The sequence below is a fragment of the Amblyraja radiata genome, chromosome 4, assembly GCF_010909765.2.
Source record: "Amblyraja radiata isolate CabotCenter1 chromosome 4, sAmbRad1.1.pri, whole genome shotgun sequence".
Lineage (NCBI taxonomy): Eukaryota > Metazoa > Chordata > Chondrichthyes > Rajiformes > Rajidae > Amblyraja > Amblyraja radiata.
In genome coordinates, this window is record NC_045959.1 from 116,389,685 (window position 1) to 116,416,414 (window position 26,730).

The window sequence follows — 26,730 nt, forward strand, 5'->3', positions numbered from 1 at the left end:
GAGGTTTTGGTCACTCTCCCAAGTGGTTTCCGCGTAGTCGAGGCTTCTATGTTCCTGCGATTATTTTTAAACCCCCCCCCCCTCCTCTTCTCTCCCCCCTGCTCTCTCCCCTGCTCTCCCCCCTGCTCTCTCCCCTGCTCTCTCCCCTGCTCTCTCTCCCCTGCTCTCTCCCCATCTCTCCCCCCTGCTCTCTCCCCTGCTCTCTCCCCTGCTCTCCCCCTTTCTCCCCTTATCTGTCCTTCTCCCCCCTGCTCTCCCCCTTCTCTCTCCCCTTAATCTGTCCTTCTCTCCCCCTGCTCTCTCCCCTGCTCTCTCTCCCCCTGCTCTCTCCCATCTCTCTCCCCTTCTCTCCCCCCTGCTCTCTCCCCTGCTCTTCCCCCTGCTCTCCCCCCTTCTCTCTCCCCATCTCTCTCCCCCCTTCTCTCTCCCCTTCTCTCTCTCCCCTTCTCTCTCTCCCCTTCTCTGTCCTTCTCTCCCCTTCTTTCCCCTTCTCTCCCAACCTCCCGCACTCTCTAAAGGACTTACCGTGCTCTGTGACAGCCGTTTACCTTCCTCTTCATCGCGCAGACAGCGCTCCTCTGCTGTCCCTGGCCCCCACCTTGGCGATGTGTGTGTGTGTGGTCGGTAGCAAAGGTCCTGTGGGATCTGTGGTCAGTAGATGCAGCTCACGCTTCGGTCGAGGCTTTCCAGGCGAGTGACCAAAACCTCTGGCAACTCATGGAAACCTTGGGTGGGGCACAAGGTCACCAGAGGTTTCCTAAGTGGGACAGGGGCATTAGTGTAATGCATGATTGCAGACCCACGTCTGTGAACGGCGCGCGGAGTGAGTCACCTGGGTTGGGCACCATCTTGGACAGCTGTCATGAACAAGTACAGTCAAACTGTGCATAAGTGCAGCAGGCAGGTCAAAGCGAAAAACAGCCAGAATGTAGAATTGTTCAGTGGTGTTTTATTTGTCACACCTGCAACTGCACAGCCAGATTATTTTTGCATATTAACACACACATGTTTTGGCGCCATTTCCAAAGTCCATTCAGCCCACGGGCTCAGTGTAGTGAGACACAGAGAGGATGCCTGGTTTTGAGCGGTGAACCGTTTTTGTCTTTGCAGATGATGAGGACTCTGGAGCTGTTGCCGATTGCCACCAAGAACATGCTGGAGGAGAGCAAGCTGCTGCCCATCATTCAGCGCTGGGCCCAGACCAAGGTGTCCGCTCCGCAGGTCAGCGAGGCCGACGGCTACTCGAGCGAGAACACGTCGCGCGCCCAGACGCCGCTCAACACGCAGGAGTCCTCCGGGCTGAAGCAGAGCGGCGAGGCCGAGGCGGACACGCCCAAGAAGCTGGTCATGCGGCGGCTGAAGATCATGAGCGAGAACAGCATGGACAGCGGGCTGTCAGACACCAGCAAAGCCTCCGACGGGGAGGTCGAGGTGAAGGAGGCCAAGGAGGAGGCGACGGCAGCGGCGGCGGTGACGGTGGAGCCATCGCCGGGCCTCGCCGCCCCCGCCACTGACGAGGAGGAGGCGGTGCCGAGCGAGGTGGCGGTGGACGAGACGGAACCACAGGACGCGGCGGTGAAAGCCGCCATCGGCAGCAAGCTGGAGGAGGGGGCCGTGGCAGAGACGCCGTCGCAGGACGAGGAGGAAGGCGTGTCCGACGTGGAGAGCGAACGCAGCCAGGAGCAGTCGTGCAAGATGGAGGACGTGAGCGAGCTGGCCACAAAGCTGCTCGACGTCTGGAAGGACCTGAAGGTAGGTGTTGGCCGCATACATACCCTGTGAGAGGGCAGAGTCCACTCTTGATCAATAATCAATCAATGATCAAATATACTTTATTGTCACATCTACCTAGCTACAGCTAAAATCATACAGCAGATTTGGGCGGCTCTGTGGCACTGCGGTAGAGTTGCTGCCTCACAGCGCCAGAGATCCCGGTTCGATCCTGACTATGGGTGCTGTCTGTGTGGAGTTTTACCTTCTCCATGTGACCTTGTGGGTTTGCTTTGGGGGCTCCGGTTTCCTTCCACATGCCAAAGACAAACGGGTTTGTGGGATAATTGACCTCTAATTGTTCTCTAGTTTGTGGATGAGAAAGTGGGATAACACAGAACTAGTGTGAACGGGTGATCAATGGCCAACATAAACTCACTGGGCTGAAGGGCCTAGTTCCACGCTGAATCTCTAAACTAAACCAGGTGTGAACTCCAGGTGTGAACTCACCAATGCCCTGTTCAGTTGCAATAATTCTTCCTATTCCTAAACTCCATTTCCCTTACAATGAAGGCCAATAGGCCATTTGCCTACCTGTGGCACCAGCAATGGATATTTTTAAGGCAGAGATTGACAAATTCTTCAAAAGGATAAGGGGACACATCATTGAAACTTATTAAATAGTCTGGATGAAGTGGATGTGAAGAGGATGTTTCCACTAGTGGGGCTAGCGGAGTCAGGAGATATGGGGAGAAGGCAGGAACGGGGTACTGATTGTGGATGATCAGCCATGATCACGGTAAATGGCGGTGCTGGATCGAAGGGCCTAATGGCCACCTCCTGCACCTATTGCCTATTGTTATGGTTCAGCAGGTTTGGATACCTCACTTTCCAGGTCATTAATATCAATAGTTAACAATGAGAGGCCTTGAATAATCTTCAGGGGTACTCCACGTTCCATTCTTCCAAACTGAAGAAGACTCATGTATTCCAACTCTGACTTCCATCTGATTTAGTTTAGTTTAGAGATCCAGTGTGAGTTTTCTCCGGGTGCTCCAGTTTGCACCCACTTCCCAAAGGCGTGCAGGTTTGCAGTTGAATATGCTTCTGTAAATTGTCCCCAGAGCGTAGGGTAGAACTTGTTTATGGGTGTTCGTTGGTCAGCGTGGACCTGGGCCAAGGGGCTTGTTTCCACGCTGTACCTCTCAACTAAACTGAAAGCTTTTCACTGTACCCCGGTACACATGACGATGATAAACTAGACTTTTAGACACACAGTGCGGACACAAGCCCTTCAGCCCACCGGGCTCGCACTTCCTTGCGGGGGACCGGTCGGAAAGTCAAGAACCTTTTGCATAGAGTAAAGTTGATTCCTATGTCCAAGAGTTTAAGAAGGAACTGCAGACGCTGGAGAATCGAAGGTAGACAAAAGTGCTGGAGAAACTCAGCGGGTACAGCAGCATCTATGGAGCGAAGGAAATAGGCAGCTTTTCGGGCTGAAACGTTGCCTATTTCCTTCGCTCCACAGATGCTGCTGCACCCGCTGCGTTTCTCCAGCACTTTTGTCTACCTATGTCCAAGAGATTGGAGATAGGTTTGGATAGGATTTATGGTGTTGAAGGTGAAGCAGTAGTCAACAAATAGGAGTCTAACATGGGTGTCCTTTTAGACTTTAGAGATACAGCGTGAAAACAGGCCCTTCGGCCCACCGGGTCCATGCCAACCACCCATCACCCTGTACACTAGTTCTATCCTTATTTACAGAAGCCAATTCACCTACAAACCCACACATCTTTGGAATGCAGGAGGAAACCCATGCGGTCACGGGGAGAACGTACACACTCGTTACAGACAGCACCCGTTGTCGGGATCGAACCCGGGTCTCTGGTGCTGTGCCGCCCCTAGCGATAACGAGTCCTCAATCCCAATGTCATGAGCTCTTGCCATGAGCCTGGTGACTTGCAGTGCGTGAGGGAACTGGAGATGTGAACGTTTGATTGTAAATGCTGGTGTCTAATTGTGCAATTTTCGTTCATCAGGAGGTGTACAGAATTCCCAAGAAGGACAGAAGCCAAACAGAAAGAGAAAGTATTGGTGCGTATAACCATATAACATATAACAATTACAGCACGGAAACAGGCCATCTCGGCCCTTCTAGTCCGTGCCGAACACTTACTCTCACCTAGTCCCATCTACCTGCATTCAGACCATAACCCTCCATTCCTTTCCCATCCATATACCTATCCAATTTATTTTTAAATGATAAAATCGAACCTGCCTCCACCACTTCCACTGGAAGCTCATTCCACACAGCTACCACTCTCTGAGTAAAGAAGTTCCCCCTCATGTTGCTCCTAAACTTTTGTCCCTTAATTCTTAAATCATGTCCTCTTGTTTGAATCTTCCCTTCCCTCAATTGAAAAAGCTTGTCCACGTCAACTCTGTCTATCCCTCTCATCATTTTAAAGACCTCTATCAAGACCCCCCTTAACCTTCTGCGCTCCAAAGAATAAAGACCTAACTTGTTCAACCTTTCTCTGTAACTTAGTTGCTGAAACCCAGGCAACATTCTAGTAAATCTCCTCTGTACTCACTCTATTACTGTATGTATAAAAGTGGGATCAATTCCTGAGATGGGAGAAAGTGGCAAGCAGCTTGGAGTTTGGCTTTGCAGAAGTCACTGTGCCCTCCATAAAGTTTGGGACAAAGACCCGTCATTTATTTATTTGCCTCTGTACTCCACAATTTGAGATTTGTAATGAAATGAAATCACATGTGGTTAAAGTGCACATTGTCAGATTTTATTAAAGGGTATTTTTACACATTTTGGTTTCACCATGTAGAAATTACAGCAGTGTTTATACATAGTCCCCCCATTTCAGGGCACCATAATGTTTGGGACACATGGCTTCACAGGCGTTTGTAATTGCTCAGGTGTTTTTAATTGCCTCCTTAATGCAGGTATAAGAGAGCTCTCAGCACCTAGTCTTTCCTCCAGTCTTTCCATCACCTTTGGAAACTTTTATTGCTGTTAATCAACAAGAGGATCAAAGTTGTGCCAATGAAAGTCAAAGAAGCCATTATGAGACTGAGAAACAAGAGTAAAACTGTTAGAGACATCAGCCAAACCTTAGGCTTACCAAAATCAACTGTTTGGAACATCATTAAGAAGAAAGAGAGCACTGGTGAGCTTACTAATCGCAAAGGGACTGGCAGGCCAAGGAAGACCTCCACAGCTGATGACAGAAGAATTCTCTCTATAATATAGAAAAATCCCCAGACACATCTGTCCGACAGATCAGAAACACTCTTCAGGAGTCGGGTGTGGATTTGTCAATGACCACTGTCCGCTGAAGACTTCATGAACAAATACAGAGGCTACTCTACAAGATGCAAACCACTGGTTAGCCACAAAAATAGGATGGCCAGGTTACAGTTTGCCAAGAAGTACTTAAAAGAGCAACCACTGTTCTGGAAAAAGGTCTTGTGGACAGATGAGATGCAGATTAACTTATATCAGAGTGATGGCAAGAGCAAAGTATGGAGGAGAGAAGGAACTGCCCAAGATCCAAAGCATACCACCTCATCTGTGAAACACAGTGGTGGGGGTGTTATGGCCTGGGCATGTATGGCTGCTGAAGGTCACTTATCTTCATTGATGATACAACTGCTGATGGTAGTAGCAGAATGAATTCTGAAGTGTAGAGACACATCCTATCTGCTCAAGTTCAAACAAATGCCTCAAAACTCATTGGCCGGCGGTTCATTCTACAGCAAGACAATGATCCCAAACATACTGCTAAAGCAACAAAGGAGTTTTTCAAAGCTAAAAAAATGGTGAATTCTTGAGTGGCCAAGTCAATCACCCGATCTGAACCCAATTGAGCATGTCTTTTATATGCTGAAGAGAAAACTGAAGGGGACTAGCCCCCAAAAACAAGCATAGGCTAAAGATGGCTGCAATACAGGCTTGGCAGAGCATCACCAGAGAAGACACCCAGCAACTGGTGATGTCCATGAATCGCAGACTACAAGCAGTCATTGCATGCAAAGGATATGCAACAAGATACTAAACATGACTACTTTCATTTACATGACATTGCTGTGTCCCAAACATTATGGCGCCCTGAAATGGGGGGACTTTGTATAAACACTGCTGTAATTTCCACATGGTGAAACCAAAATGTATAAAAATGGCCTTTATTAAAATCTGACAATGTGCACTTCAGCCACATGTGATTTTTTTCTATTACAAATTTCAAATTGTGGAGTACAGAGGCAAATAAATAAATGACGGGTCTTTGTCCCAAACATTATGGAGGGCACTGTGTTTCAGCTTTCTGTGCAGTTAGATTGTAGATATACTGTAACTGCAATTTATTTGTGTTGGAAGGAACTGCAGATGCTGGTTTAAATCTGAAGAAGGGTCTCGACCCAAAACATCACCTAGTCCTTTTCTCCAGAGATGCTGCCTGACCCGCTTTTTATGTCCATCTTGCAATTTATTTGTTTCTCCACTACATTTGGAAGCATAGAATTTTGTGCTACTTGGTTCCTGTGCATATGTGCTTCCCCTTTCAAACAATTAATCAATTAGGACCCTTTTTATATTTCCTTTTTTCGGACGTCTAGTTTTCTATTTAATGCGTACTGTACGCTTAACTTTATTGGTCTGAGCGTTGAGGGCAAACGCAAGTTGGAGGAACATCATCTCATCAATTGCTTGGGCAGCTTCCAACCCAGCGGTATGCTGGTACAACAGGCAGTGAAGAAAGCGAATGGCATGTTGGTCTTCATCACGAGAGGGTTGAGTATAGGAGCAAAGAGGTCCTTCTGCAAAGAGGTCCTCTCATCCTCAAATTAGGAGACCAAAACTGCTCACAATACTCCATGTTGTGGTCTCACCAGGGCTCCTTCTACGGGTTCTGCAGTTGTACGGGGCCCTGGTGAGACCACACCTGGAGTATTGTGTGCAGTTTTGGTCTCCTAATTTGAAGATGAGAGGACCTCTTTGCAGAATTCCATAGATTCACCACCCTCTGACTAAAGGAATGTCTCCTCATCTCCTTCCTAAAAGAACATCCTTTAATTCTGAGGCTATGATCTCTAGTTCTAGACTCTCCAACTAGTGGAAACATTCTCTCCACATCCACTCTATCCAGGCCTTTCACTATTCTGTATATTTCAGTGAGGTCCCCCCTCATTCTCCAGTGAGTACAGGCCCAGTGCCGACAAACGCTCATCACAGGTTAACCTACTCATTCCTGTCATATGTTGATAGAATTGAGTGGCTGGGTTTTTATACTCTGGAATCCAGAAGGATGAGAGGGAATCTTATTGAAACATATACAATTATTAATGGATTGAGGCAGGAAACATGTTCCCGATGTTGGGGGAGTCCAGAACCATGGGCCACAGTTTAAGAATAAGGGGCAAGCCATTTAGAACGGAGATGAGGAAAAACCTTTTTACCAGAGAGTTGTGCATCTGTGGGATTCTCTGCCTCAGAGGGCTGTGGAGGCTAATTCTCTGGATGCTTTCAAGAGAGTTAAATAGAGCTCTTAAAGATGGCGGAGTCAGGGGATATGGTGAGAAAGCAGGAACGGGGTACTGAATGTGGATGATCAGCCATGATCACAGTTAATGACTGATCATCCACATCCAGTACCCCGTACCCCGATATGGCTCGAAGGGCTGAATGGCCTTCTCCTGCACCTATTGTCTATTGGATGAGATTGGTGTATCTTGGCATCATGCTCAGCACAGACATTATGAGCCGAATGGCCTGTTCCTGTGTAGGAAGGAACTGCAGATGTTGGTTTATTCCGAAGACAGACAGTAAATGCTGGAGTACTGCAGCAGGTCTGGCAGCGTCTCTGGAGAAAAGAATAGCTGATGTTTTGGGTCGGAATCCTTCCTCTGGCCTTCAGACTGAAGCAGTGTTCTGATCCGAAATGAGTCCAGAGTTGCTGCCTGAGCATCTGAGTTACTACCGGCCTGTTCCTGTTGTAAACTGATCTATAGACAATAGGTGCAGGAGGAGGCCATTCGGCCCTTTGAGCCAGCACTGCCATTCAATGTGATCATGGCTGATCATCCACAATCAGTAACCCGTTCCTGCCTTCTCCCCATATCCCCTGACTCCGCTATCTTTAAGAACCCCATCCAGCTCTCTCTTGAAAGTATCCAGAGAACCTGCCTCCAACGCCCTCTGAGGCAGAGAATTCCACACAACTCTCTGTGAGAAAATGTTTTTTCCTTGTCTCTGTTCTAAATGGCTTACCCCTTATTCTTAAACTGTGCCCCCTGGTTCTGGACTCCCCCCAGATCTATGATCTGATTACTCATCAAAACCGGGCCTGAGAAGAAGCCATTCGGCCCATCATATTTATGCCAGCTCTTTGCCGGCCCGACGGGTTTTAGTGCCATTTACGGATGGCTCTTGCAATAGAAAGGCGGCAAGGTTGTGCTGACGTGCCTTGTGTTACAGAGCGCGGCAGGGACGGGACGTCACAGAAGGATGCTTCCCAAACGCCAAAGACTCCAGTCAACTCCGGCAAAGAGAAGGATGCCGACAAATCACTCAGCAAAGATCGGAAGAAGCGCAGGCCCACCACCTCCCCTCCTCCCTCGGCGTACGAGAGAGAAGGCCTGAAGAGACCGGTCCCAGATGAGAGGCAAGCTTCTTCTCTGTTTCCTTATGCCTGAGGCATAGACGAGCCACCAGCTCAGTGTTATCCCACTTTCTTGTCCACTCCCTACACACTAGAGGGGCAATTAACCTACAAACCCGCACGTTCGCTCAGTTTATTGCCACATGTGAAAAGTTTTTTGTTGCGTGCTAACCAGTCAGCGGGAAGACAATACATGATTACAATCGGGCCGTTTACAGTGTATAGATACTTGATAAAGGAATAACATTTAGTGCAAGGTAAAGCCAGCAAAATCCGTACAAGGATAGTCCAAGGGTCTCCAAATGAGGTGGATAGTAGTTCAGGACTGCTCTCTGGTTGTGCTAGATGATAAAGTTGCCTGATAACAGCTGGGAAGTAACTGTCCCTGAATCTGAAGGTGTGCGTTTTCACACTAAGATACCTTTTCCCTGATGGGAGAGTGAAGAAGAGGGAGTGGCCAGGGTGCGACACGTCCTTGATTATGCTGCTGGCCTTGCCGAGGCAGCGTGAGGTGTAAATGGAATCAATGGAAGGGATTGTGGTTTGTGCAATGGTTTGGGCTGCATCCATAATTCACTGCAATTTCTTGTGGTCTTGGATGGAGCTGTTCCCAAACCGATCACTAATGCATCCCTAATTTGAGGAAGGACATTCTTGCTATATAGGGAGTGCAGCTTAGGTTTACAAGGTTAATTCCCGGGATGGCGGAACGGTCATATGCTGAGAGAATGGAGCAGCTGGGCTTGTACACTCTGGAGTTTGGAAAGATGAGAGGGAATCTTATTGAAACATATAAGATTGGTAAGGGTTTGGACACGCTAGAGGCAGGAAACGTGTTCCCGATGTTGGGGGAGTCCAGAACCAGGGTCCACAGTTTAAGAATAAGGGGTAAGCCATTTAGAATGGAGACGAGGAAACACTTTTTCTCACAGAGAGCGGTGAGTCTGTGGAATTCTCTGCCTCAGAGGGCGGTGGAGGCAGGTTCTCTGGATGCTTTCAAGAGAGAGCTAGATAGGGCTGTTAAGGATAGCGGAGTCAGGGGATATGGGGAGGGCAGGAACGGGATACTGATTGGGGATGATCAGCCATAATCACATTGAATGGCGGTGCCGGCTCGAAGGGCCGAATGGCCTACTCCTGCACCTATTGTCTATTGTCCCGATAAAATGCTCTCCACGGCGTATCTGTAGAAGTTGGTGAGAACTGTCGGGGGACGTGCCAAACTTCCTAAGCTTTCTAAGGAAGTAGAGGTGTTGATGTGCTTTCTTGGTCGTTGCTTCAATGTGGGTGGTGCCGAAGATGTTGTTGGTGATATTGGCAAGTTGTTCAACCATCTCCACTTTGGTGCCGTCAATGCAAACTGAGGTATGTGAACCGCTTCACTTCCTGAAGTTGATCGCTTGCCCGTTCTAATAGTCCCTGTGAACATCACAAAGTTTTAAGTAAGTAAGTTTATTGGCCAAGTATTCACATACAAGGAATTTGCCTTGGTGCTCCGCCCACAAGTAACAACATGACATACAGTGACAGTTACGAATGACTCAGAAAACACTAAACATTAATAATAATAAGACATTAATGATAAAACACCATTGATCAAGCATGTGAACCAACAAAATACCAGATCAAAGGGAGGCTACAAATTTTTGGCTGTTGAGTAGAGCAACTACTCGTGGATAAAAACTGTTTTTATGTCTGGTTGTGCCAGCTTTGACAGTCCGGAGTCGCCGTTTGTGGCCAGGGTGAGAGGGGTTACTGAGCTGCGATTGATTGTATTTTCTGTGTCGAGCAGGTACGAGGGAGCAACACCAGCCAAGAAGAAGAAAACCAGGAGCAAACTCTCCACTGAGGAGCGGAGGAAACTCTTTGAGCAAGAGGTGGCTCAGCGGGAAGCCCAGAAACAGAACCTGTACCTGGTGCAACAACAACAGCAGCAACAGATCCAGCCCATCGGTGTGGGCCCGCCGGTGCCTTACGACGGCAGCGCCGCCTACCCCAACTCCCACCAGAACTTTGCCCTCTACCCCCCGGGCTACCCGCTGCAGACGTACGTCGACCCGGTCAACCCCAACGCGGGCAAAGTGCTCCTGCCCACGCCCAACTTGGAGTCGCTGTGCCAGCCACCGATGGGCTACGAGCAGCCCTTGCTGGGGGAGTCGATGGGCGCTGCGCACCCCGCCGCGCAGCACCTCTCCCCACCGGTGGACATGCCGGGCCCGCAGTACCTGGCACCCACCCCCGCCGTCATTCCCCAGGACCCCAGCGCGGCGGTCATCCAAGTGCCGGCACCCCCGACCACCGGGCAGAACTACGGCGTGTGGGACCCCAGCCAGCAGTCTCTCGCCGTGCACCAGCAATACGCCAGCGGGCAGTCGCAGGCTCCCATCTACTACCAGGGGCAGCCGTGCCAGGCCGTCTACAGCATCTCCTCGCCCTACGGACAGGCCACGCAACAAATCGTCCAGGTAACGCCGTTACCCTTCACGCTCCCATGGACAGGGCGGCACACAGTGGTGCAGCGGGTAGAGAAACATGGAAACATAGAGAGTAGCAGGAGTAGGCCATTCGGCCCTTCGAGCCAGCAACGCCATTCAATGTGATCATGGCTGATCATCCACAATCAGTACCCCGTTCCTGCTTTCTCCCCATATCCCTTGATGCCGTTAGCCCTTAGAGCTAAATCTAACTCGCTCTTGAAAACACCCAGTGAATTGGCTTCCGCTGCCTTCTGTGGCAGAGATTTCCACAAACGGGACGGAAAAGGTTGGGAGCCCTGCCTTAGCCTTTAGAGATCTATCTAACTATATCTCTTGAATACATCCAGTGAATCAGCCTCCACTGCCTTATGTGGCAGAGAATTCCACAGATCCACAACTCTTTGGGCGAAAAGGTTTTTCCTCATCCCAGTCCTAAATGACCTACCCCTTATTCTTACGCAGCGCCAGAGACCCGGCTTCCATCCTGACCTGAGGTGCTGTCTGTCTGTGTGGAGTTTGCACGTTCTCCCTGTGACCGCGTGGGTTTCCTCCGGGTGCTCCGGTTTCCTCCCACATCCCAACGACATGCGGGTTTGCAGGTTAATTGGCCCCTCTGTAAATTGTACCTAGCATGGATTGCAGGGAGTGGATGAGAAAGGGGGCTAACGTGGAACTAGTGTGAACGGGTGATCGATGGTCGGTGTGGGCCGAAGGGCCTGTTTCCATTCTGTAACTCTAAACTCAGATACATGGATAGGAAAGGTGCAGAGTCCCAAATTCAGACAAATGGGACTCTTCGATATGGCACCTCAGACGGAATGGTTGAGTTGGGCCCTGGGGCATGTTTCCATGCTAATGACTCTTGTCAGTCGTTCCAGGAAGGGGAAAAGCGGAGGAATTGATAATGGTGAATGCGCAGAGTCCTTTACCCAGAGTAGGGGAATCAAGATTCAGATGACTGTTCAAGAAGGAACTGCAGATGCTGGAAAATCAAAGTTAGACAAAAGTGCTGGAGAAACTCAGCGGGTGAGGCAGCATCTATGGAGCGAAGGAAATAGGCAACGTTTCGGGCCGAAACCCTTCTTCAGACTCTCTCTTGACTCAGATGACATAGGCTTTACGATAAGGATGGAAAGATTTAATAGGAACCTGAGGAGAACGTACAAACTCAGTGCAGACAGCGCCCGTAGTCAGGATGGAACCCGGGTCTCCTACGCTGCATTCGCTGTAAGGCAGCGACTCTACCGCTGTGCCACCATGGCCGCAGTATTATAAACAACATTTAAAAGACACTCTGGCAAATAAAGATGGTTAAGAGGGATATGGGCCAAATGCAGGCAAATGGGGCTAGCATAGATGGGGCATCTTGATCAGCATGGACGCGAAGGGCCTGTTTCCCTGCTATTTGACGCTAAGCGATGAGGTGAATATGAATGTAGACCTGTCCTCCTTCAGATAGTCTGTGGTGTTTGTCTGCCTGTGTTTTTTCTGCGCCGCTCTCCAAATCCTTTCTTGTGTATGTGTGTGTGCTCGTTGCAGAGTTACCCTCAGTCGAGTCCAGAATGTGCTCAGGGGCAGCAGTGTTTCCTGGCTCATCCGCAGAGCTCCGTCACACAGCCCGCCGCGGGGATGCTGGTGACCACGTCTGCCCAGTCCTACCAACAGCCTGGGCAGCCACAGACTGTGCAGCAGGTACGGAGCGGTGCCCGGAACAAAACGTCACAGTCCGCACAAACCCGGGGTTTAGTTTAGAGATACAGCATGGAAACGGGCACTTCATCCCACCCATTCCGAGCCGACCATCGAGCCCCCCCCTCCGCGCACACTAACACTATCCCACGCGCGCACACACATAAACACAACAGTTAACATTTATACCAAGCCAATTAAAAACGTCTTTGGAGGGTGGGAGGAAACTAAAGATCTGGGAGAAAACCCATGCAGGTCACGGGGGGAACGTACAGGCAGCGCCCGTAGACAGGATCAAACCCGGGTCTCTGGTGCTGTAAGGCAGCAGATCTACCGCTGTGCCGCCCAAGCTGAAAATGCTGGCTATGCCGAGCACTGTAGGCCAAGGACTGGGCAATTAGGGACGGCACATTGGCGCAGCGGTAGAGTTGCTGCCTCACAGCGTCAAAGACCCCAGTTCAATCCCGACTGCGGTTGCTGTCTGTACAGAGTTTGTACGTTCTCCCCGTGACCTGCGTGGGTTTTCTCCAGGTGCTCTGGTTTCCTCCCACACTCCAAAGACGTGCAGGTTTGTAGGTTATTTGGCTTTGGTTAAAATTGTGAATTGTCCCTAGTGTGTGTAGGATTTCAACGGCAAGTCACTTTGGTTGCCTCTCTTCCCAAACCTCTGGAAGATTTGACACGAGCGAAAGGTTCGAAAATTCAGTTCAGTTTATTGTCACGTGTGCCGAGGTACAGTGAAAAGCTTTTGTTACATGCTATCTGGTCAGTGGAAAGACAATACATGATTACCATCAGACGATAGACAATAGGTGCAGGAGTAGGCCATTTGGCCCTTCGAGCCAGCACCGCCATTCAATGTGATCATGGCTGATCATCCCCAATCAGTACCCCGTTCCTGCCTTCTCCCCATATCCCCTGACTCCGCTATTTTTAAGAGCCCTATCTAGCTCTCTCTTGAAAGTATCCAGAGAACCTCCCTCTGAGGCAGAGAATTCCACAGACCTTTTTGACCTTCAGCCCAGAGACATTAGGCTAGACGAACTAGGTACTAATGTCTGACTATGGGAGTGTGTAGGGGGTCACCCGAAATGAACGGAATTGGGAGTCTGCCGGATACCACCCGCTGCGTGTAGACCTGGGGGTCCCCCCAAGGGGCCAAAAAATGGGGGCTAAATAGGTACCACTTCAATCCACTACCATGGTGTGCTCTGTGCCACACCTAGATCAACAACACAAACGGCAGACATTTTTCCCGCTGCAAAAGGCCCGCCAGACCCCCCCACAAAGGGACTAAAAAATGGGCTAGCATATAGACGAGCAAGGTACCACTCAAAAATAACGGCAAATGAACACGTTGAGTTCATAGAGTACAAAATGGGTTAGGCCAGACATATAGTCCGCTACACTACAGGTTCCAGACACCCCAAACATGGACACCCTAGACCCTGCTGTCCAACTAGGCTAGCCTAGATATTGTGGGTACCAGTTGAAACCAAGTTTAAATGATCTATCACACCTTGGGGGATATAAATTGACCTATGACAGAACAATTACCTGCTGCATTGGGTCTACCAGGCTAGCCTAGATATTACAGGTACCCGCTAAATCCAGGTTTAGATGATCAATCACAGCCTAGGAAATACAAAATGACCCATGCCAGAATAGTAATCCATTGCCTTGGCCTTACCAGACTCCCCCTAATAAGTCCCTGGGCCCATGTAGGCAAGTCTAGGTATTAAAGATATGAGCTGAACCAGATTTATATGATCAACCACAACTTTCGGCGAGTGAATACAAAGTGACTCGTCAAAAAATTAACCACTTTATTGACCATTTCCACAACAACCCATTTCAATGAGACAAGAGGGACAAGAGGCAAGTAGTGGGTATAAACTGTTGGAGTGTCCTATTTGGCTTTCTATATATTTGCCCATTTGGCTGAGTGCGGTGACAAGCTCTCCTTAGCTGCCGCCAAACAGTATATCAACATTGGATTGGATGGAAGTTTTTGCCGTAAAGAATCACAGTTTACGGTTGTTGGAGGTGAGTTGCTTTGCTTTGCTATATAGTTATCATTTGCTATTATAATAGAAACATAGAAAATAGGTGCAGGAGTAGGCCATTCGGCCCTTCGAGCCTGCACCGCCATTCAATATGATCATGGCTGATCATCCAACTCAGTATCCTGTACCTGCCTTCTCTCCATTTAGCCACAAGGGCCACATCTAACTCGCTCTTAAATATAGCCAATGAACTGGCCTCAATTACCTTCTGCGGGAGAGAATTCCACAGATTCACCACTCTCTGTGTGAAAAAAGTTTTCCTCATCTCGGTCCTAAAAGATTTCCCCTTTATCCTTAAACTGTGACCCCTTGTTCTGGACTTCCCCAACATCGGGAACAATCTTCCTGCATCTAGCCTGTCCAACCCCTTAAGAATTTTGTACGTTTCTATAAGATCCCCCCTCAATCTTCTAAATTCTAGCGAGTACAAACCGAGTCTATCCAGTCTTTTTTCATATGAAAGTCCTGACATCCCAGGAATCAGTCTGGTGAACCTTCTCTGTACTCCCTCTATGGCAAGAATGTCTTTACTCAGATTAGGAGACCAAAACTGTACGCAATACTCCAGGTGTGGTCTCACCAAGACCCTGTACAACTGCAGTAGAACCTCCCTGCTCCTATACTCAAATCCTTTTGCTATGAATGCTAACATACCATTCGCCTTCTTCACTGCCTGCTGCACCTGCATGCCTACTTTTAATGACTGGTGTACCATGACACCCAGGTCTCGTTGCATCTCCCCCTTTCCTAATCGGCCACCATTCAGATCATAATCTACTTTCCTGTTTTTGCCACCAAAGTGGATAACCTCACATTTATCCACATTATACTGCATCTGCCATGCATTTGCCCACTCACCCAGCCTATCCAAGTCACCTTGCAGCCTCCTAGCATCCTCCTCACAGCTAACACTGCCCCCCAGCTTCGTGTCATCCGCAAACTTGGAGATGTTGCATTCAATTCCCTCGTCCAAATCATTAATATATATCGTAAATAGCTGGGGTCCCAGAACTGAGCCTTGTGGTACCCCACTAGTCACTGCCTGCCATTGTGAAAAGGACCCGTTTACTCCTACTCTTTGTTTCCTGTCTGCCAGCCAGTTCTCTATCCATGTCAATACTGAACCCCCAATACCGTATGCTTTAAGTTTGTATACTAATCTCTTATGTGGGACCTTGTCGAAAGCCTTCTGAAAGTCCAGATATAACACATCCACTGGTTCTCCCTTATCCACTCTACTAGTTACATCCTCGAAAAATTCTATAAGATTCGTCAGACATGATTTACCCTTCATAAATCCATGCTGACTTTGTCCAATGATTTCACCACTTTCCAAATGTGCTGCTATCCCATCTTTAATAACTGATTCTAGCAGTTTCCCCACTACCGACGTTAGACTAACTGGTCTGTAATTCCCCGTTTTCTCTCTCCCTCCCTTTTTAAAAAGTGGTGTTACATTAGCTACCCTCCAATCCTCAGGAACTACTCCAGAATCTAAAGAGTTTTGAAAAATTATCACTAATGCATCCACTATTTCTGGGGCTACTTCCTTAAGTACTCTAGGATGCAGCCTATCTGGCCCTGGGGATTTATCGGCCTTTAATCCATTCAATTTACCTAACACCACTTCCCGGCTAACCTGGATTTCACTCAGTTCCTCCATCTCATTTGACCCCCGGTCCCCTGCTATTTCCGGCAGATTATTTATGTCTTCCTTAGTGAAGACAGAACCAAAGTAGTTATTCAATTGGTCTGCCATGTCCTTGTTCCCCATGATCAATTCACCCGTTTCTGACTGCAAGGGACCTACATTTGTTTTAACTAATCTTTTTCTCTTCACATATCTATAAAAGCTTTTGCAGTCAGTTTTTATGTCCCCTGCCAGTTTTCTTTCATAATCTATTTTCCCTTTCCTAATTAAGCCCTTTGTCCTCCTCTGCTGGTCTCTGAATTTCTCCCAGTCCTCTGGTAGGCTGCTTTTTCTGGCTAATTTGTACGCTTCATCTTTTGTTTTGATACTATCCCTGATTTCCCTTGTTATCCACGGATGCACTACCTTCCCTGATTTATTTTTTTGCCAAACTGGGATGAACAATTGTTGTAGTTCATCCATGCAGTCTTTAAATGCCTTCCGTCAACCCATTAAGAATCAATCGCCAGTCTATCTTGGCCAATTCACGTCTCAATCAATCGCCAGTCTATCTTGGCCAATTCAGGGATATCATACATGATTCAGTTATAGTGTCCAGTTGATAATTTACGTTGAAACCAATGCCATGGGGCAATGCCATGGCCAGAGCACATGTCCTGCAGAGAGGTACAATGACAGACACATGGTTAGGATCAAGTATCAGCAAGTGCATATAGAAGCCCTGTGGAATTTGTGCAATAAACTATGCCTAATAGGCCTAAGTACAATTTAAGCTGGAATATCATGTTATTTGATGGTGATTTATCTTAAATAGGGATGGACTTTAATTTGATAAGCTTACAGAGTCATCCCCCGTCTTTAAGAAAAACGACGGAACGCCGTATCAGACATCCTATAGTATGGACATAATTGCAATATCAGTGGAGATGCAGTGAGTTTATGCTTAAAATATTAAACTCAATCATGTTGTTGATTGTCAGGCTTAATTTGTGCCATTATAGGATGTTTTATCTATGGCATGGTCAGCAATAGTTTGAAGATACTTGTTCTGTACTTTATAGACAATAGTAGACAGGAGTAGGCCATTCAGCCCTTCGAGCCAGCACCGCCATTCAATGTGATCATGGCTGATCATCCCCAATCAGTACTGCCTTCTCCCCATATCCCCTGACAATAATGTTATTTTTTTTTAGTGATTCATAAATTGATAATTTGTTATTTATGTTTGTTAGATTTACCACCCTGAACCAAACTAATAAATAAAATAATTTGATGACCTAGGTTTTTAAAGTTTTCTGCATTCAAATGGAAGAACAAGCTTTGAAGGAGAGTATTTTTAGTCCACATTGTTCTCCCATTAGAAGCTTTTTAGTGCAGTTCAGGCTAATATTATCCTGGGCAAATGACCAAACCTAGCTAGTACTAGTAGTAAGACAATGTACACGGAGGCTCCTGTAAACTAATGATGATTTACCATTCCATTACGCACCCAGCAAATCATAGCATGCAATGAGCTAGAATTAAACGCAAAAATGAGCTTTTTGGGGCCATATTTGTGATTTTTCTTAACATCTCGATGCGCAACCCACTAAATTTTCCACATGGTTATGAAGATCATATTGAATTGAATTGAATTGAATCCTTTATTTGTCATTCAGACCTTTCGGTCATATCATCTATATTAAAACATATATAAAACTTAGAAACAGTTATCAAGCTAATTTTTTTCTCATTGCAAAAAATGTCCCAGCTGTTCACTTTTTGCCAGTTTTGCTAATGACAACTTCAGAGTGCTTTTGGTGCATACTGTTTGTTTTGAAATGGCCACATCCAAGATCTGAGTAACGGTAGACCCAGTTTTCTTTTCAGAATTATTCTCAGGTTGAAGTACAGAATATGTTACACAATTTTGAGTTAATAGCTTTCGGATTTAATGGTTTAAAGGTTTAATGTAACTATGTAACATAACGAAGTACATTTTTCTTAGGGGTTGGGTTAACATTAGAGCCTTATTCTTTAATGAATCATTCCTTATGCAAGTACATTCATAATTATCTTTAAAAATAAATTGGGCCATATACGAATGAGCTTGGAACCAAGATGTCAAATTTGGACCACATGTTTGCCATTGGGCTGAATGTTTGCTTCAAATGATCAATCACACCTTGGGGAATACAAAATGGCCGATGCCAGAGGAACTATCTGCTGCCTCGTGCCTATCAGACCCCCAGCTGGGCAATTAAGGGACTATTTGGGGAGTCTGGTAGGACCAAGGCAATGGGTTATTGAACATAGAAACATAGAAAATAGGTGCAGGAGTAGGCCATTCGGCCCTTCGAGCCTGCACCGCCATTCAATATGATCATGGCTGATCATCCAACTCAGTATCCTGTACCTGCCTTCTCTCCATACCCCCTGATCCCTTTAGCCACAAGGGCCACATCTAACTCCCTCTTAAATATAGCCAATGAACTGGCCTCAACTACCTTCTGTGGCAGAGAATTCCAGAGATTCACCACTCTCTGTGTGAAAAATGTTTTCCTCATCTCGGTCCTGAAACTGTGATCCCTTGTTCTGGACTTCCCCAACATCGGGAACAATCTTCCTGCATCTAGCCTGTCCAACCCCTTAAGAATTTGTAAGTTTCTATAAGATCCCCCCTCAATCTTCTAAATTCTAGCGAGTACAAACCGAATCTATCCAGTCTTTCTTCATATGAAAGTCCTGACATCCCAGGAATCAGTCTGGTGAACCTTCTCTGTACTCCCTCTATGGCAAGAATGTCCTTCCTCAGATTAGGAGACCAAAACTGTACGCAATACTCCAGGTGTGGTCTCACCAAGACCCTGTACAACTGCAGTAGAACCTCCCTGCTCCTCACTCAAATCCTTTTGCTATGAATGCTAATATACCATTCGCCTTCTTCACTGCCTGCTGCACCTGCATGCCTACTTTTAATGAATGGTGTACCATGACACCCAGGTCTCGTTGCATCTCCCCTTTTCATAATTGGCCACCATTCAGATAATAGTCAACCTCACATTTATCCACATTATACTGCATCTGCCATGCATTTGCCCACTCACCCAGCCTATCCAAGTCACCTTGCAGCCTTCTAGTATCCTCCTCACAGCTAACACTGTCCCCCAGCTTCGTGTCATCTGCTATTCTGGCATGGGTGATTTTGTATTTCCTAGGCTGTGATTGATCATGTAAACCTGGTTTTAGCTGGTACCTTTAATATCTAGGCTAGCCTAGATTGGCCCAAGGGCCCATTTCAGGGGTCTGGTAGGCCCAAGGCAGCAGATAATTGTTCTGTCATAGGTCATTTTATATCCCCCAAGGTGTGGTAGATCATTTAAACTTGGTTTCAACTGGTTCCCACAATATCTAGGCTAGCCTAGTAGGACAGCAGGGTCCATTTTTGGGGTGTCTGGTACCTGTAGTGTAGCGGGCTATCTGTCTGGCCTAACCCATTTTGTACTCTATGAACTCATCTTGTACATTTGGCATTATTTTTTAGTGGTACCTTGCTCGTCTATATGCTAGCCCATTTTTCAGGCCCTCTGTGGGGAGTCTGGCGGGCCTTTTGCAGCGGGAAGAATGTCTGCCATTTGTGTTGTTGATCTAGGCGTGGCAATGAGCACACCATGGTAGCGGATTGAAGTAGTGCCTCACATCTTTTTAGCCCCCATTATTTGGCCCCTTGGGGGGGTCCCCCAGGTCTAAACGCGGTGCCTGGTACCCGGCAGACTCCCAATTCCGTTCATTTCAGGTGACCCCCTACACACTCCCATAGTCAGACATTAGTACCTAGTTCGTCTAGCCTAATGTCTCTGGGCTGAAGGTCTATTTACAGTGTATAGAAACATGAGAAGGGAATAACATTCACTCGTGTTATTGTTCTTTGTTTATGCTCCTGACATCAAATGATGACCGGATCCCTCTAAATAATACATAAGGTAGACAAAAATGCTGCAGAAACTCAGTGGGTGAGGCAGCATCAATGGAGAGAAGGAATAGGCGACGTTTCGGGTCGAGACCCTTCTTCAGACTGATGTCGGGGGGGGTAAAAAGAAAGGAAGAGGCGGAGACAGTAGGTTTGTGGGAGAGCTGGGAGGGGTAAATAATACGTGCACAGGTGGGTGTGCGTTGGTCAGCACGGATTAGGTGGGCCGAAGGGCCTGTCGCCGTGTTGTACAGCCATGTAAGAGGACATTCCAAAGGGAGTTACCGTTTCATTAGTTAGTTAGTATAGTTTCTTGTCACGTGTACCGAGGTACAGTCAAATGTTTTTGTTCATAAGGTCACAAGTGATAGGAGCAGAATTAGGCCATTCGGCCAATCACGTCTACTCTAACATTCAATCATGGCTGATCTATCTCTCCCTCCTAACCCCATTCTCCTGCCTTCTCCCCATAACCACTGACACCCATACTGATCAGGAATCTAACTATCTCTGCCTTCAAAATATCAATTGACTTGGCCTCCACAGCCTTTTGTGGCAAAGAATTCCACAGATTCACCACCCTCTAACTAAAGAAGTTGTGCGCTAACCAGTCAGCGGAAAGACTATGCATGATTACAATCCTCAGTGTACAGATACGGGATAAAGGGAATAACGTTTAGTGCAAGAAAAAGTCCGATTAAAGATTGTCCGAGGGTGTCCAATGGGGTAGATGCTAGGTCAGGACCACTCTCTAGTTGGTGAGGGGGATGAATCAGTTGCCTGATAACAGCTGGGACGAGAAACTCCCTGAATCTGGAGGTGTGCGTATTCACACTTCAGAAGCGAGAGTCCTGACTATCCAGACCACACAATGGAATCGGATTCCTCTGTTGCAGTGAGGTCAGTTTCTGAGTCAACTGGGTGGAGGACACTCTGTTTTAACTCTGTTGGATCTTACCGAATAAAGGCCTGGATAGAGTGGATGTGCAGAAGATGTTTCCACTAGTGGGAGAGTCTCGGACCAGAGGTCACAGCCTCAGAATCAAAGGACGTTCCTTTAGGAAGGAGGTGAGGAGGAATTACTTTAGACAGAGGGTGGTGAATCTGTGGAATTCTTTGCCACAGAAGGCTGTGGCGGCCAAGTCAATGGATATTTTTACGGTGGAGATTGTCAGATTCTTGATTAGTACGGGTTTCCGAGGTTATGGGGAGAAGGCAGGAGAATGGGGTTAGGTGGGAGAGATAGATCAGCCATGATTGAATGGCAGAGTAGACTTGATGGGCCGAATGGCCTAATTCTGCTCTTATAACTTATGACCTTTAACTTCACTTGCATTACTTAGTTTTAACACTAGTTTTAAGCTGTCTTTATATTTTGGAAGAAACCAAAGATAGACACAAAAAGCTGGAGTAACTCAGCGAGTCAGGCAGCATCTCTGGAGAAAAGGAATAGGTGACATTTCGGGTCAACAAACCTTCTTCAGACTGAGTGTCAGGGGAAAGGGAAATGAGAGATATAGACATTGTAGATATGTACAAAAGTAATGATGATAAAGGAAACATGCCATTGTTAGGTGGGCTAGGTGAAAATGAGTTACAGACAATGAGACTCAACAAGAAGACTGAAACAAGTACAACGGCACAGATGGGGAGGGATGGAGAGAGGATGCAGACTGTCTTTAGCTTGTGTTTTAATTGTTCGACTGTGTCTGTATTCTCCCGCAGGAGTTGATCATCGTCAACAACCTTCTCGACCTGCCGCCGCCTTCACCGCCAAAGCCAAAGACCATCGTGCTCCCCAACAACTGGAAGACGGCGCGGGATCCCGAGGGAAAGATTTACTATTACCACGTGATAACCAGGTTGGTCTTTGCCAGGAATCTCCCCGTCCAGGTAGAGAGGGTGTAGAGAGGATGCTTCCACCAGTGGGAGAGGCCAGGACCAGAGAGGGTCAGAATAAATGGACGTGCCTTTAGGAAGGAGACGAGGAGGAACCTCTTTAGCCAGAGGGTGGAATTGATTGCCACAGAAGGCTGTGGAGGCCCAAGTCAATGGACATTTTTAAGGCAGAGTTGGATAGATTCTTGATTAGTACGGGCGTCAGATGTTATGGGGAGAAGGCTCTGAATTGGGTTAAGAGGGAGAGATAGATCAGCCATGATTGAATGGCGGAGTAGACTTGATGGGCAGAATGGCCTAATTGTGCACCTATCGCTTATGAGCATGAAGATAGACACAAAATGCTGGATTAACTCAGCGGGTGAGGCAGCATCTCTGGAGAGAAGCAATGGGCAACGTTTCGGGTCGAGACCCTTCTTCAGGCGTCTCGACCCGAAACGTCGCCCATTCCTTCTCTCCAGAAATGCTGCTTGACCTGCTGAGTTTCTCCAGCAATTTGTGTCTATCTTCGAATTTACCAGCATCTGCGGTTCTGTCTTACACACTCATGAACATGAACCAGCTGGAGGGTGGTGAATCTGTGGAATTCATTGTGGGTCACTGCAAGCTGTCTTTATATTTTGGAAGGAACTGCAGATGCCGGTTTAAAACCAAAGATAGACACAAAAAGCTGGAGTAACTCAGCGGGTCAGGCAGCATCTCTGGAGAAAAGGAATAGGTGACATTTCGGGTCAACAAACCTTCTTCAGACTGAGTGTCAGGGGAAAGGGAAATGAGAGAGATAGATGGTGATACAGAACAAATGAATTAAAGATATGTACAAAGGTAATGATGATAAAGGAAAGGCCATTGTTAGAAGGTAGACAACAACAAAAAAACTAGGTGAAAATGAGTTGCAGGCAATGAGATTCATCAAGACGAGATGCCTGTGGGTCTATGGAGTCGAGCTTGGGGTACTGGCTACACTTGATCATTCCCAATTCTTGCAAATCTCCAGAACACTTACTGAAGCACAAGACTTGGAGTCACAGAGTTATTCTGCACAGAAACGGGCCCTTCAGCCTAATTCACCCATGCCGCATCTAACCTAGCCCCTATTTACCTGCATTGACCCCATATCCCACTAAACCTTTCCTGTCCATGCACCTGTCATTGTGTCTGCCTCATCTACCTCCATTGGCAGCTCGTTCCATACACCTACCACCCTCTGTGTGGAAAATGTTGCCCCTTAGGTTTCTACTCAATCTTTCCCCTCTCACCCCAAATCTATGTCCTGTAGTTCTTGATTCCCCTACCCTGGGGAAAAAGATTCTGTGCACTCACTCTATCTATTCCCCTCGTGATTTTTACACCTCAATAGGATCATCCTTTAGTCTCCTGCGCTCCAAGGAATAAAGTCCTATTCTGCCCAACCTCTCCCTATAGCTCAAGTACAACCAGTTTAATATGGATAAATGTGAGGTTATCCACTTTGGTACAAAAACAGGAAGGCAGACTAGCCAGCACCGCCATTCAATGTGATCATGGCAGATCATCCCCAATCAGTACCCCGTTCCTGCCTTCTCCCCATATCCCCTGACTCCGCTATTTTTAAGAGCCCTATCTAGCTCTCTTGAAAGTATCCAGAGAACCGGCCTCCACTGCCCTCTGAGGCAGAGAATTCCACAGACTCACAACTCTCTGTGAGAAAAAGTGTTTCCTCGTCTACGTTCTAATGGCTTACCCCTTATTCTTAAACTGTGGTCCCTGGTTCTGGACCCCCCTGACATCGGGAACATGTTTCCTGCCTCTAGCGTGTCGTGTCCAAACCCTTAATAATTTTATATGCTTCAATAAGATCCCCTCTCATCCTTCTAAACTCCAGAGTGTACAAGCCCAGCTGCTCCATTCTCTCAGCATATGACAGTCCCGCCATCCCGGGAATTAATCTTGTAAACCTATGCTGCACTCCCTCAATGGCAAGAATGTCCTTCCTCAAATTTGGGGAGGAGACCAAAACTGCACACAATACTCCAGGTCTTTAGACTTTAGAGGCACAGCGTGGAAACAGGCCTTTCGGCCCACCGAAACTGTGCCCTGTACACTAGCACTATCCTACACACAAAATTGACAATTTTACAGAAGCCAATTAAACTACAAACCTGAATATGTATCTCCAGGTTACTGAAGATCTGGTCTCACTCGGATTTGCTCAATCTTCTCCTAGGCAAACGCAGTGGGACCCACCACTGTGGGACGGAGGCAGCGATGACATGAGTGTGGGTCACGAGGCGGAGATGGACCTGGGGACGCCCACGTACGATGAACATCCGGCCAAGGTAACCTCGCTCACTGCTCCACTGAGGGGCAACGGCCTGGCCTGGGAACTTTACACAGCAAGCATTTGTCACTTAGTGTCGGCACGGATGTTACTCCATGGGGTGTGTTTCCCATCCGGTCGCACTGCCTTTGTATGGCCGTACCATGACCTCCCCAGTCCCGCTGGCCCACATCTCCAGGCTCAGTTTTATCAGGATGCGTCACAGCTTGGTTTGGGAACAGCTCCATCCAAGACCGCAAGAAATTGCAGCGAATTGTGGACGCAGCCCAGACCATCACACAAACCAACCTCCCTTCCATTGACTCCATTTATACCTCGGCAAGGCCAGCAGCATAATCAAGGACCAGTCGCACCCTGGCCACTCCCCCTTCTCCCCCTCTCCCATCAGGCAAAAGGTATAGAAGTGTGAAAACGCACACCTCCCAGATTCAGGGATAGTTTCCAAAGCTTTTCACTGTACCTCGGTGTGCGTACCTCACTGCACCTAAAAATGAACAAAGGCAGATAATGGAACTTGCGGCAGGATAACAGGGTGTAAACACAGTGCTCCATTGTATAAAATAATAATAAACAAAGAGGTAAGAAGTTACATTTAAAAAGCCCAATATATAGTGCATAAACAAAACAAAGGCCCTTGTGAACCCCTCTTCAGACCTGGAGAAACGGAGTGGGTGACGTTTCGGGTCGAGATCCTTAGTCAGAGTCAGTGATGCCGTCAGAGCCGCTGAATTACCTCAGCTTTTTGTGTCCATCTTTGAGAAGATATCTCACTGCCTTTGTCTTGGTGCACCTTAGGATCCGATGCTGACGGATTGTCACGGAGCAGACGGTAGTGGAGACGGGACTCCCAACTCTTACAGCCAGGTGTGTGCAAGTCCTCATCATACTATTGCGCCTCATTGACTGAAACGTACAGCATGGAAACAGCACGAGTCTCATTGAAACTTACCGAATACCGTAAGGCCTGCATAGAGTGGATGTGGAGAGGATGTTTCCACTAGTGAGAGACCATTCGGGGTCCACAGGGGTAGGCCATTCGGCCCTTCAAGCCAGCACCGCCATTCAATGTAATCATGGCTGATCATCCACAATTAGTACCCTGTTCCTGCCTTCTCCCCATATCTCCTGACTCCGTTATCTTTAAGAGCCCTATCTAGCTCTCTCTTGAAAGTTTCCAGAGAACCTGCCTCCACCGCCCTCTGAGGCAGAGAATTCCACAGACCCACAACTCTCTGTGAGAAAAGGTGTTTCCTCGTCTCCGTTCTAAATGGCTTCCTCCTTATTCTTAAACTGTGGCCCCTGGTTCTGGACTCCCCCAACATCGGGAACATGTTTCCTGCCTCTAGTGTGTCCAAACCCTTAATAATCATATGTTTCAATAAGATGCCCTCTCATCCTTCTAAACTCCAGAGTGTACAAGCCCAGACGCTCCATTCTCACAGCAGATGACAGTCCCGCCATCCCGGGAATTAACCTTGTAAACCTACGCTGCACTCCTTCAAGAGAGTCTAGAACCAGAGGCCATAGCCTCAGAATTAAAAGACGTTCCTTTCGGAAGGAATGTGGATGAATTTCTTTAGTCAGAGGGTGGTGAATCTGTGGGATTCATTGCCACAGAAGGCTGTGGAGGCCAAGCCAATGGGTACTTTTAAGGCAGAGATAGATAGATTCTTGATTAGTGCGGGTGTCTGGTTATGGGGAGAAGGCAGGAGAATGGGATTCGGAGGGAGCGATAGATCAGCCATGATTGAATGGCGGAGTCGACTTAATGGGCTGAATGGCCTAATTCTACTCCTATAACTAATTTCACTTGCATTTCATAGTTTTAACGCACCACAAGCTGTCTTTATATGTAGAGAGGAACTGTAGATGCTTTTTTAATCCAAAGATAGACACAAAAAGCTTGAGTAACTCAGCGGGTCAGACAGCATCTCTGGAGAAAAGGAATAGGTGACGATTCAGGTCAAGGTCCTTCTTCTGACTGTGAGGCAGGGGATAGGGAAACGAGAGATTTAGATGGTGATATAATCAATCTCCCAATATACATTATTCATAATATGAAACTTCAAGAGCTATTAAACCTTAGAGGGCAGCAAAGTGGCACAGCTGGTAGAGCACTGCCTCACACGCCAGAGACCTGAGTTTGATCGTGACCACGGGTGCTGTCTGGGTGGAGTTTGCACGTGACCACGTGGGTTTTTCTCCGGGTGCTCTGGTTTCTTCCCGTGCCCCAAAGACATGCGGTTTGTAGGTGAACCGGTCTCTATATTTCCCCTGGTGTGTCGAGAGTGGATG

At 47.5% G+C, this 26,730-nt stretch overlaps 1 protein-coding gene across 1 annotated transcript in view; it reads left to right on the top strand.

Annotated features, from left to right (window-relative positions):
• Window positions 1-26,730, top strand: part of setd2 (SET domain containing 2, histone lysine methyltransferase) — a 117,488-nt gene that overhangs the window by 77,985 nt on the left and 12,773 nt on the right. The window contains 9 exon segments of the mRNA XM_033020298.1: window positions 1,111-1,752; window positions 3,750-3,804; window positions 8,201-8,387; window positions 10,177-10,849; window positions 12,401-12,553; window positions 14,519-14,596; window positions 21,942-22,078; window positions 24,322-24,433; window positions 25,231-25,299. Of these exon segments, the coding sequence (XP_032876189.1) occupies window positions 1,111-1,752; window positions 3,750-3,804; window positions 8,201-8,387; window positions 10,177-10,849; window positions 12,401-12,553; window positions 14,519-14,596; window positions 21,942-22,078; window positions 24,322-24,433; window positions 25,231-25,299 (2,106 nt within the window).